Source organism: Nansenia antarctica (genome assembly GCF_963989245.1).
Source record: "Nansenia antarctica genome assembly, chromosome: 4".
Taxonomy (NCBI): Eukaryota; Metazoa; Chordata; class Actinopteri; order Argentiniformes; family Microstomatidae; genus Nansenia; species Nansenia antarctica.
Genome location: NC_137689.1, coordinates 65,663,414 through 65,680,251, shown reverse-complemented (window position 1 = coordinate 65,680,251; position 16,838 = coordinate 65,663,414). Strand labels below are relative to the sequence as shown.

The 16,838-nt window shown below is 44.8% G+C and overlaps 2 protein-coding genes across 2 annotated transcripts in view; both read left to right on the top strand.

Annotated features, from left to right (window-relative positions):
- Positions 1-609: 609 nt before the first annotated feature.
- znf532 (zinc finger protein 532) lies at positions 610-8,129 on the top strand (the record flags this gene model as incomplete). Its single annotated transcript, XM_080528244.1, has 8 exons — positions 610-2,937; positions 3,393-3,574; positions 3,736-3,912; positions 4,541-4,703; positions 5,655-5,945; positions 6,093-6,205; positions 7,321-7,468; positions 7,644-8,129. Exons 1-8 carry the CDS (start codon positions 616-618, stop codon positions 8,127-8,129), a joined length of 3,882 nt encoding a protein of 1,293 aa, XP_080384370.1. The 5' UTR covers positions 610-615.
- Positions 8,130-11,164: 3,035 nt separating this feature from the next.
- oacyl (O-acyltransferase like) overlaps positions 11,165-16,838 on the top strand; it is a gene marked incomplete at both ends in the record, with an annotated part of 20,465 nt that continues 14,791 nt past the window's right edge. The window contains 11 exons of the mRNA XM_080529615.1: positions 11,165-11,198; positions 11,512-11,601; positions 12,054-12,187; positions 12,493-12,571; positions 12,827-12,962; positions 13,358-13,587; positions 14,094-14,264; positions 14,841-14,943; positions 15,134-15,235; positions 15,665-15,830; positions 16,760-16,838. The exon at positions 16,760-16,838 is cut by the window's right edge and continues 1 nt beyond it. Coding sequence (XP_080385741.1) covers positions 11,165-11,198; positions 11,512-11,601; positions 12,054-12,187; positions 12,493-12,571; positions 12,827-12,962; positions 13,358-13,587; positions 14,094-14,264; positions 14,841-14,943; positions 15,134-15,235; positions 15,665-15,830; positions 16,760-16,838 — 1,324 coding nt within the window. The remainder of the gene's footprint in view (positions 11,199-11,511; positions 11,602-12,053; positions 12,188-12,492; positions 12,572-12,826; positions 12,963-13,357; positions 13,588-14,093; positions 14,265-14,840; positions 14,944-15,133; positions 15,236-15,664; positions 15,831-16,759) is intronic.

Here is a 16,838-nt window from a genome sequence, read left to right as displayed (position 1 = left end):
TAATAATGTACCATGTCTGAGTCATAAGGCACTAGATTGCAATGAATAATGCATAGTTGTCGTCTTGTCGAGTGTCTCCCTGTAAAATAGGTACAGTAGCATACCGTGTGGTTGCAAATGGTATTACAGCTTTAGTGGGCGGTGACTCAGATCAAATGAGCATTCTTGCCTCAGTGCCAACTGAATGAACTAAATCATAAACAGGCTCTAACAATCTGGAGGTCGTTTGGATAGAAGAAAAAGCTGCCTATTGCTCAATATTAAAGGGCACTTCTGCACATTTTTAAACAGAATCAAATTAAGATGGAATGGTTCAGAGTATTTTTTTCTGAATTTCATTGAAGTAATAGATTGTGTAGTAACAGTGTGTGTGTTGTGACAGTGTTGCGTGTTGGTTGATTGATGTCTTTTCTGCTGTATGTACCGTGTTATGTATTGGATGCTGCAATCGAAATTCCCCCCGCCGATCGGGATATCAGATATTTTCCTGACCATATCAGTTGAAACCATGTAATCTGCTTTACTTTGCTGAGAGAATGACTGTGCAGAGTTTGTGCACTAAGTTGTTTTATTCCTCATATCTCTCCTAGGTTATTGCATCATCACACCACAACCATGGGAGATATGAAGACCCCAGACTTTGATGACCTGCTGGCGGCCTTCGACATCCCCGACATGGTGGACCCCAAGGCGGCCATTGAGTCGGGCCATGATGACCACGAGAGCCAGCTCAAACCAAGTGTGCCCCAGGAGGAGGAGGAGGAGGAGGAGGCCCATAACCCCACGGCTCCAGACGTAACTCCAGTCAGTGTCATTGTCAAGAACATCCGCAGCATGGACGCCAGCGACCACTCGCTCCCAGAGAAGGAGATCCATCCAGCCATGGGCAACGGGCTTCACAACGGCTTCCTGGCTTTGTCATCCAATGACCGTTACGGCAAGAATGGCGCAAAGACTCATAGAGAGGAGGGCCATGGACAGGCTGTAGGAAACTCTTCAACCTTCAACCAGTTCAGTCCCATCTCCAGTGCTGAGGAGTTTGACGACGATGACAAGATTGAGGTGGATGACCCTTTGGACAAACAGAACAGTCTGCCGTGTTTTAGACCAAACCCAAACCCCCTTTGCAGCAAGAGAGATGAGCAGATCCCGAAAGCCCTATCCCTAGACTCAGGCGACACGACCAAGTCTGGGACCAATGGAGACCTGGAAGAATCTAAGACTGATAAAAACAACAACGGCACTTTGGGTAGTCCAAACCTCTATGACTCTCCTAAACCAAGGAAACCTGATGATCACTCCAAAGAGATGGCCCCCAAGCCCCAGGAGGAGAAGGAGGCAGGGGATCCCTCAGGGTCGGCATTGTCCAGTCTATCCCAGGCCAAGGCCAAGTCGTCTGCCAAGCTCTCCTCCTGTATTGCTGCTATAGCAGCACTCAGCGCCAAGAAAGCAACAGACGATTCTGTAGTCTCAGAGTTGCTCAATAGCCAGAGAGAATTGATCACTCCTCATAGAGAATCGCCCGCTACCCAGAGAGAGTCACCCAAGGAAGCCAGAGAGTGCCCCAGAGTGCCAGAGAAGCCCCCGGAGCAGGAGTCAGCCCTAGAAGTAGCCAAGAGGCTGCTGTCCAATCAGCCGGAGAGCCCCTGCAGTGTCACCAGTGAGGGCAGCGGCAAAGACTCCCCCTCCTCCCCCACAGGCTCCACACCCGTCATCCCCAAAGTACGAATCAAAACCATCAAGACCTCCTCAGGTCAGATCAAACGCACCGTCACCAGGGTGCTTCCCGAGTTTGACCCCGAAGGCCTTAAGAGAGGGGACTCGACCTCCATCATGGTCTCCACTCTCCTGTCCTCCCCTACTTCCAATGCTGTGTTTTCATCTTTGACACGGCCCTCCTTACCCACCACGGTGATGGCCACCTCAGGAGGGTCATCGGCCATGGAGGTCACAAAACAGATGACCATCAAGCCTGTGGCCACCGCCTTCCTGCCCGTGTCGGCGGTCAAGGCGGGCTCCCAGGTGATTAGCCTGAAACTGTCCAATAACACCACTGTCAAGGCCACGGTCATCCCAGCCACCTCCATGCAGAGTGCCAGCAGTGCCATCCTCAAAGCCGCCAATGCCATCCAGCGGCAGACCATCATGGTGCCCGCATCTAGCTTGGCCAACGCCAAACTCGTGCCAAAGACCATCCACCTTACCAACCTGAGCCTCCTCCCTCAGGGCACCACAGCATCGGAGCTCCACCAGGTGCTCTCCAAGGCCCAGCAGCAGCAGCCCCTCAAGCAAGCTATGCTGGCCACTCAAGCCAACAAGAAGGTCTCCAGGGTGCAGGTGTTGGCCAGTTCGCAGAGCTCCGTGGTGGAGGCTTTCAACAAGGTCCTGAGCAGCATCAACCCTGTCCCTGTGTACGTGCCCAACCTCAGTCCACCCTCCTCTGCCTGCATTTCCCTCCCTTCCCGTGGCTACAAGTGCCTGGAGTGCGGCGACTCCTTTGCCCTGGAGAAGAGCCTCACCCAGCACTATGACCGCCGCAGTGTCCGCATTGAGGTCACCTGCAACCACTGCGCCAAGAACCTGGTCTTCTACAATAAGTGCAGCCTGCTGTCCCATGCCAGAGGCCACAAGGACAAAGGAGTGGTCATGCAGTGCTCCCACCTTATCCTGAAGCCCATCCCTGCGGATCAGATGATCACAACTTCCCCTCCGCCATCCTATGGGACTATGTCTGGGCAGGCCGCAGGGAAGGGCAACAGCCAGGCGGCTGTGATCTCTGCCCCCTCCAACACCCCATTGGTGGCCGCCATGCCCCTGGATGAGGACGCATCCAGGCTCTGCAGAAGCAACCTCAAGTGCTTGGAATGCAGTGAGATGTTCCAGGACGAGGCCTCCCTAGCAATGCACTATCAGCAGGCACTAGAGACCAGCGGACAGGTGTGTGTGTGTGTGTGTGTGTGTGTGTGTGTGTGTGTGCGCACTTTTATTTGTGGGTGTTCAAGAGCCTTTGCTCTAATAACACTTTGTTGAATGGAGTACCCTAGTGTGTTTGTGTTTCCATGAGTAGTGAAAAAATAATCAAATAGAATAAAAAATACTTTGGCCTTCCTCTCAGGCCTTCCAGGACTCCACAGATTGACTCCTTTGTCTTTGTGTCAGGAGGCTGTCGCAAAAGCTGTCTTTGACTGTCAGAATAGTGCAGATTCTGTAATTAGCAGGGTTGCAAGGATAGCCACAGCAATACTACCAGCAGTTAAACAATATTAAATTAACTTACTCAGTCTGTAGACTTTACTTGACTTTACCACTCAGTCCAAATGTATTTGATACAAGTCCTCAGACAGAGAACTGTAATAGTATTTAGAGTATTTCCTCTCTTGTTTTCTTAACAGAAAACCTGCACCATCTGCCAAATGCTTCTTCCTAACCAGTGCAGTTTTGTCTCGCACCAACGGATCCATCAGCACAAGTCTCCTTACATCTGTCCAGAATGTGGAGCTATATGTCGCTCTGTCCACTTCCAGTCCCATGTCACCAAGAACTGCCTGCACTATACCCGTAGAGTGGGCTACCGGTTAGTCTGCCTGAAATGAATGCCTGCTATTTAAATAACACTTACTCAATCATTGTTAATCACTGTCATTACAATGTCATTTATGCCTTGACTTGAGCATGAAAAATCATAAAGAAATGTTATGTTAAGGCGCTGTTTCTTTCCTCTTCCCTCCTCTCCAGCTGTGTGCACTGTAGTGTGATCTACGCTGACATCGCTGCTCTTAAGTCTCACATCCAGAGCTCTCACTGTGAGGTTTTCTATAAATGCCCTATCTGCCCCATGGCCTTCAAGTCTGCCCCTGGCACCCACTCCCATGCCAACAACCAGCACCCTGGGGTCAAGATCGGAGAGCCCAAGTAAGTCTCCACTTATTCTCCCTCACAGATATGGATAATATCAGTAATGGTTGTTGTTGTTACAGTGAATTCAATGAAGACACAATAATCACTCTCATTTCGTGTTCTAGTATAATGTTTTACAATCTCTAATTATCTTTAGAAAGTGTTTCATCCAATAATGCTGAAGACATCATCAGATTTAATTCCAGACTGTTTTTTGGAGATATAAACACTCTTTACCAACGGAAAGATACCCAATATCCATGTCTAATTCATTTTAGTTTGAACCTTATCCATGGGCCATTTTCAATGGTTCGGTGTTAATAGCGTTAGACATGGTAGCTTTTTGAGTTTTTTCCCCTTGGTGACCTTTAGCTGACTCCTGTCTTGTCTATCAACAAACAGTAATGAATTTCCCTGCTCTGGAGCAGGTGTGTCCTCATACCGTGTGGCGTGGCGTTGCTACCTTTATGAGTGACAGATTGTGTCACTATGATCTCACTGACATTTGGAAGTGGACTCAGAACAGACATTATTGTAGTTAAACAATATTCGGAACAGTTCTATGAGTGAATTAGATTCATACATTGTGTTTATTTTTCTGTATAAAGAGGTTTTTTTCTTCTTGTTACTCGCTGTCATTTAGGTTGATCTACAAGTGCTCCATGTGTGATACAGTATTTACCCAGCAGACACTGCTCTACTCCCACTTTGACCAACACGTAGCCAATCAGAAGGTGTCTGTCTTCAAATGCCCTGACTGCTCCATGCACTACGCTCAGAAACATCTCATGTTGGATCACATTAAGGTATGGCTGCGATGGCTCTATTCCTGTTGGTATAGAACTCACTAACTCATTTAGTGCCGAGGGTGAAAAATGTCAACATTCTGGACTTGTGCCCCGCGGTGGTGTAGCGGTCTAAGCACTGGCCACTAGTGCAAGTTGCCCACCGGGGACTGGGATCGTATCCCAGCTCGCCAGATCCGGATATGGCTGGGGCACACACGGGGAGCGACATATTGGGCGGCCGCTCCCGAGGGCGGTATAGGAGTAGTTCCGGACAAGGATCTGTCGCGCAACACCGCCCCCGTCTGGTGCTGGAGTAACGGTACTGGGCTCGAGGAGCCAGTCAGCTAGTCTGCCTGGCGCCCTCCTCTGGGACTGCCGGCCACGGGGTCGTGCGGCGGATCCTACGCAATAGGCAGGGGATAATTGGATGCTAGGTTGGGTTCAATTGGCTACCAAATTGGGTGAAAAAGGGGATAAAATCTGGAGAAAAAAAAACTAAAACTAAAACATTCTGAACATTGTCAACTCTCCCCAAATTGAATGCCAAGGATATAAAAATATTGTTGCTAGGTAAATACCACATAAAACACCAGTGTTCCAGAATTCTTTAGCAGTTAGTGAGTTAAGATGAACATTTCTCATAAGCTTACGAAACCGATCAGTTATGTAACTGCTTCTTCGTAATAGGCACTTCTGTTTGAATGTAGGCTAGTTTGATATCATTTTAGGTGTAATTTTATGTTATTTTAATTAATGGTTGATGAATTAATTATGATGATAATGATTAATGAAGTATAATTTGAAGTTTCACCCTTATGGTAAAGTTATAATTAGCACCTGTGACTATTCATATTATCCCCCACCAGAAGAGGGCAAGGGCTTGGGGCTAGTAGATCAACTATTTATTTAATTTGATAAAGACAGTTATAGTTACTCAGCACTGCTCTTTCTTCCCTCGTCTCTCTGCAGGCTATGCACGGCACCCTGAAGACCATTGAGGGTCCCCCGAACCTGGGCATCAACCTGCCTCTCAGCACCAAGCCCACCAACCCCATGTCCGCCAGCCCCAACACCAAGGATGGTCTGACTCCCAACGGCCTGGACCGGGGGGACAAGAAGCCTCCCTCGCCCCTCAAGAAGGCCAATGCCGTCCCAGTCTCCAAGAAGCCCCCTGCCCCTGGATGGACGTGTGGAGACTGTGACCGTCTGTTTACCCAGAGGGAGGTTTTCGTGGCCCACGTCAGGCGGGAGCATGGCAAGGTCAGAGGTCATCCGTATCCGTAATGAAGGCTTTTAGAAAGTAGCCCTTACAGTCTTGAGATGCCATCATACATCTTCCAAGAAATTCAATTCAATTCAATTCAATTCAAATGAAACCATGTCTTGTTTCTCCATCTGTGAATGCAGCAGCTGAAGAAGCACCCATGTCGTCAGTGTGACAAGTCCTTCAGCTCCTCCCACAGTCTGTGTAGACACAACCGGATCAAGCACAAGGGGCTACGCAAGGTCTACTCCTGCCCGTGAGTGCTGCTACTCCTGCCTGGAAATACTGGCGCTAAAACCCTGAGGGCTAAATGCGTGTGTCACTATAACAAATCTACACATAGATTTTATTCAACAGTACCGTATTTTCCGGACTATAAGTCGCGGTTTTTTTCATACTTTGGCTGGTCCTGCGACTTATAGTCAGGTGCGACTTATATATCAATAATTCATAATCTCTGACTGACATGAACTGACATACGGTAATCTCTGACTGACATGAACCAAGGAGTAACTTCCGCTAGCGCCACATACGCGATAGAATAGCCATTATACTCGACAATGTGGACATTAAACACGACAATGTGGACATTAAACATGATGTTATGGACCTTATACACAATGTTATGGACGTTATAAACGATATTAAAGTAATTTATTCCTTCCAGAGACTGTTCTATGTTGCTAAGTTACCCCCGCGAGGCTATTTTGCTACTTCCGCTAGCGCCACATACGCGATAGAATAGCCATTATACTCGACAATGTGGACATTAAACACGACAATGTGGACATTAAACATGATATTATGGACCTTATACACGATATTATGAACGTTATACACGATATTAAAGTCATTTATTACCTTTCAGAGGCTGTTCCATCCTGTTTGCGTGCTCCCGCGACGCCATTTTGCTAACCTTCGTTAGCAACGCGCTAGCTAGCCCTGGCTTTACACTCGATAATTTAAGTATTTCTAACCTTTCAGAAGAAGTTTTAACGTGAATTATGTCCTTCCTGGGCTTACAAATCCTCTCATGTCTCTTCACAGTGCCAGACTAGAGTCAAGCTCAACAGGGTCTTCTTTCCCCGCTGATTCCGCCAAGCCCGTTCCCTTGAACCATGCGACTTATAGTCCAGTGCGACTTATATGTGGTTTTTTCCTCTTTGTGACCCATTTTTGGCCTGCTGCGACTTGTACTCGGGTGCGACTTATAGTCCGGAAAATACGGTAAATGTGTATGTTTTAGGAACAATTTGAAAAGTCCCTTCTTTCTTTCTTCCTTTCCTTCTCTCTCTCTCTCTCTCTCTCTCTCTCTCTCTCTCTCTCTCTCTCTCTCTCTCTCTCTTTCTCTCTTTTCTATGATTTTCACAGACACTGTCCGGACCCCAATTGTACTTTCACCAAGCGTCTGATGCTGGACAAACACATTCAGCTCATGCATGGTATTAAAGACCCAGAGGGGAAGGTAGCATCAGACCCAGCCAACAAGAGAGACTCTCCTGATAAGGAAATCTCACAGGTACAGTGATTTACCAATGACCACCCCCCCCCCCCACACACACACACACACACACTCACTCTCTCTCTCTCTCTCTCTCTCTCTCTCTCTCTCTCTCTCTTTCTCTCTCGCAGTATTACAAGGTGAGGATGTTCCACTATGGTCTTTGTATCTCATGTCTGTCTCCTACTTTCAGGCCCCCAGCCCTAAGCGAAAGCAGGAGGAAGAGGGGCCTCGCTCCAGGGTCTCCTCAGGCTCACAGCCCCTGAAGAAGCTCAAGGTGAACGTGTTCAAAGTGCACAAGTGCGCCGTGTGCAGCTTCACCACCGAGGACATCGTCACCTTCCACGACCACATCCCCCAGCACAAGTCTGACGGCTCGTCTTTCCAGTGCCGCGAGTGCGGCCTCTGCTACACGTCGCACCACTCCATGGCCCGCCACCTCTTCATCGTCCACAGGCTGAGGGAGCCGCAGGGCCTGGCCCGCCGCCACGGCGCGGCCGACGAGAGTCAGCGCGAGAACCAGCTGGACCCGGAGGACGCCACCAACGACGGGACGCCGGAGACCAAATGCAAAGTGTGTGGAAAGACGTTTGAGACGGAGGGGAGCTTGAACACACACATGAGGACACACGGCATGGCCTTCATCAAGTCTAAGAGAGTTAACGCTACGGAGAAATGAGAGGCAGAGTCTGCGCCGAGTAATGCTATTGTACTGTTGTACTACTACTACTACATCCATCCAACCCTTTCTGACTGTTTTAAGTTGTGAAAGTACAATGAAGACATTTCATACTCTATTCCCCCCTCCACTCCTCTACTCACATTATGGCAAATACATGTATACTGAATATGTATGTATAAACAATTATGTATAATGTGTTAAAAAAATATGTAATATATTCAAAGTCAATTTTACGTGTATTTAAATCAACCTAGAGATAACATTTTGTACACTTTACGACATAGATCTTTTTATATGAGAATTTTTATTTTGAAAAGTTTTCATTGTTGTCCTCTCACTAGTATGAAAAAAGTGTTATATACTGTATAAATGTAAAACTTATGGGATTAATGCTCAACTGTTAGCAGTGTTGTGTTTCTATGCTGCTAATGTCCAAGAATGTCAGAAGGAACACTTTATATCTCTGCACAACTTCATCCTCGCTTCATATCGGGACAATCAGTCCAGAATACACTTGAGTGGCTGGTTTCTGGTACACCTTTGAATAACATATAAAAATGGTTTCACAAATTACGGATTGTGGCTTTAAACAGGTGCTTAAAGGCCCATATTAGTCATTTTGACGTTTTTTAGCTGATATGTGACATCCTGGTGCTGCACAATGTTATTGCACAATGATTACAGTCAAACAATTGCAGTTTAGATCAAAGTATGTGTATTTTGGCCGGTACATTATATTTTCTTAACTCCTCCTGAAGCAATTTCCCACGTGCTGTGACATATGACATTTCACATAGAGCTCCGATCTGTGACATGGCTAGCCTGTTTGTAAAGTTAGCACCCAGAGTAAAATATAACTCCGAACCCTCTTCATCTGCTTTTTTGCGACCTAGTCAAACAACGTTTGAACACGTTTTATTGAGAATTGCTCCTAGCTATATCAGGCGTTGCTTTCCCTAATAGCTCTGTGAATGAGCTCTTTTATTCTTTCAAAATAAAAATACTTAAAGAAAAGCCAGAAACGAAACTGGCTGACGTGGGCCTTTAAAGTTGGAAACTTTTTTTTGCTACAATGTCTACTTAAGTTCCATTTGGTTTTGACATGTTTCTGAAAAGACAGAATTTTTGCCATCGAAAATTATTTGAAAAACACCTAGAGGAGAAGTACATTGTTATGAGTGTCCCACTATTTGTAATACAAATAGCCAATTAGTGCTTTTATTGTATGTTGGAGGCTGGAGACAGTTGGTTTGTTAAAGTCTCAGAATGTTGTTTGTGTCTTCTTTCTTTCTTCTCTGGCAGCTCACTTTAAAATAATTGAGTTACGGTACGCATCTCTCCTTGCATACGCATCTCTCCTTGCATGCATTACGTAGGTTTCCCCCTTTTTTTTTTTTTTACGTGAGTCTTTTTATTTGACTATCTGAAAGAAAAAAAACGTAACTTTGGGTTGTTCCAGATATAAGTTTGATGAATGTCCTGAAAAAATGGGTCAGTCTTAAGTGCCAATGTTGTTGCTATTGGTTGTCTATCCCCATTTTGTTTAGATCAGATGCTCTTCCCTCATTGTGGTCGCTATGAGGTGGTAGCATTATTTCACTATAGCCCAATCAAATCCCCAAACCAGTGTACTACTTTGAAATCATAATTAAACTCACCCTCATTGTTCCTTGTTATTTTGCATCTTAGCCAATCATCAGTGAAGCTTTTTGAGAGATTCGCATAATATGTCCTCATTGGATGCTTGGGGCTGGCTCTCAACCAATAAGGAAATAGGAAACAAATCAAACCCAACTGAAGAAAGACCTGCCTTCTGATTTAAGAATGTCAATGTCAATGTGAAACATAAGAGTGTCTTAAAAATGTCAAGCTATGTTTAACATTTCATAAGAAACATAAAAAAATAATTGTCCAAGCAAAACAATCAGCATAATATTTTTTTAATTTCCATGTTTTCTTTATTCTTTATTTGTTGTGTATTTCATAAAAGGATGCATTGTTTTGAAAGTTACTAAAATATGACTATATTTGTATAGACGATCTATAACTGCATGAGAGAAGCTGTTGCTGGTCGTTACCTGTTTCTTAGAATGTGTCTTGCTGCTGTTTTTTAGACATGTCATGTTTTTGTGTAAGCGGTTATCGGTGTCAATAAATGATGAAACCCGCCGAAGGTGTGATCTGATGTCGACTGCACATGAGACATCAGTTCCTCCTATGGAAACATCACCATGTCTTCTTCCATTGATTCTCAAAGACATACAGTACATACAATGTACAGCACATTATATAAACAATAGCTCAATTTGGGGGAAAAGTGTTTTTGAAGATATTGTGATTTCACAATATCGTAAAACACAATTAGACGGTTTGGGTTAGTGTCTCTTCAGTATTCAGTAACATTTGATTTGGATAGTCCCCATAAGGATGCTCTAGTCTGCAGCACTTCTCGAGATGGAGTACCCATAAGGTGTTACCCAGTATGGAGTATCCATAAGGTGTTACCCAGTATGGAGTATCCATAAGGTGTTACCCAGTATTCATCGTTGTTTTCCTAGTGACCCAAGGGGTTTTGTTCCAGCCCAACACATCCGATCCGTTGGATCCAAAGTCCTTGGTTTGTTTCTTTAAGTGTATAAGTGCTAGGCTAGTGTTAAGATGTACTGTACACGCCTGCCATGTGCAGTCACGGTTTCAATCACACCCACCTTCATTTGAACTGTGGGGGGCTGATTATGATGATGTACTGTAACAAGGTATACTGTACCGTGTTGTTTTCTTCAAGGCTCTCAATCGGTCAATTAGTGTTTTGACGTGTTAATTCTGTCCAGGGAGGGGGGTGCACAGTGTTCAACACATGTTCTGACGTAAGAGAAACAGTTCCCCTGCCAATGACATCCACGTGAAGACTCATCGTTGACCTTTAATACACACAAACACACCATTCCTTTTGGAGCACTGGAACTATTCTTCATGGCCTGTCAAAAATATCATCTGACAACAAGAATGGAGTCCAACAAATAAGTGGCACCATGAAAATGAAAGACCTCACTGATCGTCTTGCAGGTAAAATACGTTTGAATGATAGAAGACCGTTATCGCATCAGTGGCTCCAAATTGAAACCCAAGCCCATTCATTCACCTGCAGGCGTCCAGTGCCTGGACATTCAAGACTCATGCGCGAAGCTACAATTATCACAGCGATTTGTCAAGCCAGATTCACTGACCAGACGTCACCACTATCGTGATAATCAGGTGTGTCTCCCCACCTATGTTATTTAAGGCTCCAATTCACCAAAAATGTGCACTCCCTCCCACAAGATGGCCCTGATGTGGGGGTCTCTTGTCTACTGGTTGACACTGCTGTGTGGTGCTGTAGGTGTGAATGTGTCTGAAAAGTGCATGCAGGACACCAAGACATTTCTCTGGGAGCTAAACCAGGACCAGCCAAGTCAATATGCTGCTTTAAGTAAGTGCTTTACTGGACTCCTTTTTGAAGAAAAAGGTTTTCTCATTGTTGAATAGAAGCTGTGGTCAAAAGGCATATGGGACTTAGTTGCTTTGTATTCATTTACTGACCTTAAGTTAGGATGTGTGACTGTGAAGATGGTTGTTGGAACCAACTTGGCATGTTTTATTTGATATTATTATAGATTCCGTTTTTATTTAAAAAAAACAAAAAAAAACTTCAGCAGACTTATTGAATGACTGTTTATATTGGATCTTGTAAAATGGGCATATCGTAATACATCATACAACTGCTACTTTCTTGGAGTGCACATTGTACTTTGTACATTGTACGATTGTAATTGTCTAAACAAGTGTGTGTGTGTGTGTGTGTGTGTGTGTGTGTGTGTGTGTGTGTGTGTGTGTGTGTGTGTGTGTGTCTGTGTGTCTGTGTGTGCACGTTTGTGTGTACAGTGTATGATGCCTTTGGGAAGATAGGCAGCGATGTGCTGGGGGGGAACGTGAACAGGCCAGGGTCTCTTCAAGAGTGTCTGTCTGTCCAAGGCCCTTCCTTCACAGGTCAATACTGCCAAGTCTTCCTAAAACAGGTAAGGAGATTCACATCATAACTCAGAGTAATTGTTTGGTTTCCAATCCAAACTTTTGGACTGTAGATCCAAAAGAATAGTAAATGCTTCACTATCCCATTACATACACAGGGCATTGTATATCATTTATCAGTGAGTTTTTCCCCCGAAAAATCCAGTATCGCAAGATTTTTTAAATGGTGAACTGAATTGAACATTTCACTTGCCAGCCACATCTCATTCATAAAGCTGGTTTCTCTACGCAGTAACTTTTCAAACAGATCAATGAATTCCCCTTCCTTCATGATAATGTTCTTCTGACCTAGGACCCGGTCAAGTACTTTGTTGGCATCTGTGTCCCCGACTCATGTGAGGAAGAGGATGTGAAGACACTGGTTGTTTATGGTTAGTTGGCTTCAGGGAATGGACTGCATGGAATGTAATGAGTAATGGTATCAAGTGTGTGTTTGACACCATTCATTCTTCATTCCATTCCAAGCATTCCAATGAGCCTATCCTCCGATTTCTACCTCCAACATATACTGTGTATCCTATTCAATGTATCTGTATGTAGGCCCACTCTAACTGAATAGCAGTCCCTATAAGAACTGCTGTCTCTCTTCATTAACTCACACAGACGGTGTTCTCTGTTCTTCTCAGAGACGTTCCAACAGGGTACGATGTCCCTCATTCCTCCTCTGCCCCCTATCCTGGTGGCCCAGTCCACTCAGGGCCTCTTTATGACCCACTGTCTAGCCAACTCTACCACCCCGGACCTCTCCGCTATCACTTGCCTGTGAGTGCCAGCCTGTATACTACTTGAGTCACTACACAAAGGGTACACCAAAGAGGGTATGAATAAGCTCTCTGGATATACGCAAGCTGTAAACGTAAGCCATCTGGCTGGATATATACAGTATACATATAAATGATTATAAAAGGGTTCTTCATGTGTCCCTTTTTTGGGACCAAGTGTACATAGGTGTAGATCGCACTCCTAGTAGTAGAGTAGTAGACTTAACTTTTGAAGTTTCGTTTATTTTTTGTATTCAGTGAACCTGATATAGTGAAAATGTTTTGCACGGTTTTGCAAAAGAGTACACAAATCTTGCCCATAATAATATGTCTGTGCAGTATGAACTCCACCTGCTGGTCGGTCATGATAGGCTGTCTCCCCCCCCTCCCCCTCAGGTTTGTGTGTTGTGCATTGGTAGCAGTCCCTCTTGCTGCGACCCTCTTCGTTGCCATAGTGAAGTGGCAGCAACGCAGAGAGGTCAGCCCCGGGGTCGAGTCTTCTACCTTCAACACCAATCCGAACCTGTACGGCACCGTGACCAACGGCGCCCCTAGTGGCGAAAGCAACAACTGCACGGACTGCAGCCAGACGGAGAACAAGAACCACAACTCAGAGAAGGAACCCAGTAAGAGTGGCAAGTGCATATGCATATTATTATATCATCATTATCATTACATACTGTGCCCTCTGTAAGTATTGGGACAGTGAAGCATTTTTTCTTCTTTTGATTCTATACACCAAATCAAGATGAAATGCTTCACTATCCCAATATTTACAGAGGACACAGTATGTGCTTTACTTGTTGTAACATAGTTCACTCTACATATTGTGATTTCACATCACGTACAGGAAATTCATCAAGTGCAGAGTATAACCTAAGCACTGTACCTTGCAGCGTTTGAGAGTGGATCCTAGCCAGGGGAGCCAGGCGGATCTAAAAAATCGGAGGACGGGCTCAATATAATGCACGGAACGGAATGAGGAATGGTATCAAACACATTCCTCATTCCGTTCCATGCATTACAATGAGCCTGTCCTTCGATTTCGGCCTCCACCAGCCTCCCCTGGCCTTAGCAGAGCCTTGCTGTAGGCTCTCCTGACCTCCTAACCCAGGCTGTTGTGGCCTGTCAGGCTGTGTGTACTCGTGTCTGCAGGCCCTCTCTCTGCAGTGCAGCAGCCGGGGGGTCCTCAGCACAACCAGCGCCGGGGGAAGCTACTCCTCACTCAACGGCATCCGCATCCTCAGCCTGCTCTGGATCATATGTGGACATACCGTCCAGCTCAGCGCCTGGAACAACCTAGGTCTGTATAGAATACTCACTGTTACTCGTGGGATCAAGCTAGGACTGTATAGAATACTCACTGTTAATCGTAGGATCGACCCAGATCTGTATAGAATACTCACTGTTACTCGTAGGATCGACCCAGATCTGTATAGAATACTCACTGTTAATCGTAGGATCAAGCTAAGACTGTATAGAATACTCACTGTTGGGCGCCTGGGTGGCATAGCTCACTAAGGCGCATGCCATGTAATCACAGGGTCCCTGGTTCAATTCTGGCCATCGACCTCTCCTGCATGTCATCCCTCCTCTCTCTCTCACCCATCCTTCCTGTCAGTCTTTACTGTCTCTAACCCAATAAAGCAGAAATGCCCTAAAAAACATATTTATATACAATCAAAGATACTCACTGTTATTCGTAGAAACAACCCAGGTCTGAGAAACAACTCTATACTCATGTCATGATTATAACAAGAGCATACCCATAATACTAATAATAAGGGCCCAGGATTTTTCCTGATCACCTGACCAGAAAAAGTCTTACAATACAAAAACGGTTATAGCACAGTACAGAGCACTGATGTTTTGATTCCAGATAATGGCAAGCAATGGAAACAGACGGTGGAGAGAAACCCTCTGTATGTATTTGCCTTCAGTGGGCCGGTATACCTGGCTGTGGATACCTTTCTACTGTTAGGGTGAGAACTCATTCATATTGTATTTTGATTGATTCCACTTTGCATTATGTTGTTCCATATACCTGCAAAGTCATATAAGAGCATTGTGACATTGTTACACAAAAATGCTCCTTCTTGCTAAACTAACGTTCTCTCTCTCTCGTGTGTGTGTGTGTGTGTGTGTGTGTGTGTGTGTGTGTGTGTGTGTCAGAGGTCTGCTGAGTGCCAGGTCTCTACTGGGCTCCCTCCAGAAGGCAGATGACAGACTGACCCCAGGTCTGGTGGCCAGCTTCCTCTTCAAGAGGTTCAAAAGGTGGATCAATCAACCACTCAGCCCTAGAAAAAAATAAAACAAAATTAAGAACTCCTTCAGCAGTTAGATCTAAACCAATCAAATCAATCACATGTATTCGTATAGAACAAAATGAAGAAGTGCTTCATAACATAAACAACACTAAACAATATAAACAATAAATACAATACAAACAATATGATCCAACACCAAACTAAATCAGATTATAGATCATAATCTGTACTCTCGCTTGTATCATTTTTTATTTCACTTGAATGGAGAGATGGGATGCATAGAAGAGGAGAGGAAAACAGTTATCCACTGTTCCATTTATCAACTGTGGTTGGACTTGCACTTATGAATTCCCTCTCTGTCAGTCAGTATATAGTATCTCTGTTGTTCCATCTCTATATACATGTGTTTGAATCTGTTCTCCTCCATCCCACCCAGAGTCCAGCCCCTGCACCTCTTCATCGTGTGCCTGGCCATCGGACTCTTCTCTGTGGTCCAGAGAGGGGCATTCTGGTTCATCGCTGAGGACGAGATCATCAACTGTAAGAAGTACTGGTGGTCCAACCTGCTCCTGATCAACAACCTCTTCACCATCACAGACATAGTGAGGCTTTCAACCATCTATCCATCTTTAGCTGTGGCCCATTTCCTCACCCTTTACGTGAAGTTTTCCTTCATTGCCAGAACTTGGAATTAAAAAAAACCTCAGCTAGCAATGTTTCTCTAGCATTGTGACTGCCCATGGCACTTGTTCTTATCAAAGGTTATACTTACAATGACTGTTGTGTAGTTGATTCACTTACAGTACTTTTGTAAGTTGCTTTGGATAAAAACGTCTGCTAAATTACTTAAATGTTCTGTAAATGTACGGATGCGCTTGTGCAGTTCCCCATATGAATTTAAAAGCCTAGGATTGGCCCAAGCGTGGGCTCTTTAACCAGTCCATTCCAATCTATATACAAGTAGGGGGAGTGCGCAGGTGCATACTTCAGGAGAAGGGTGGAGAAATTGAATGACAAGAGCTCTTCCTTTTAAATGAGTTTAAAGTTAGGCTCATTTGGAATGAGCTTCAAAAGGTCCTCAAATTATGATGGAAAATGAAGTGGGGGAAGGTGTAAGTGTTTTGACCCCTACCACCTCTTTACCCCAATCCTTCATTACTGCCCAATTTGTACATTTTAATGTATGTTTCAAACTCTAGTGCTTTTTGAAACTTGGAGTGTTGCTCTCCTGTAAAATAGATGGTTAATCTCAACGAGACTAACCAGGTCAAATAAAGGTTAAATAAAATAAATACAAATAAAATAAATGGCATGTATCGTGTGTCAACCTGTGACATGATGATAGATATCAGATAGTTCTATACTGATTCCATTTTGTTGTCTGGAACAATAGCCATGCTAGTTGTACAAAGCAACAGAACAATGTTTGTGTTATGATTGAGCAGCGCAGTAGTTAGTCAGTGACAATCATGACCGGTAGTGTTATTGTCTTGGGTGGTCATGGATCATTTTGCCCTCTGTCTCTCTACAGTGTTCTCCCTGGACCTGGTATCTCTCTCTGGACTTCCAGTTCTACGCCACCACCCCTCTGCTGGTCTACCTCTATAGAC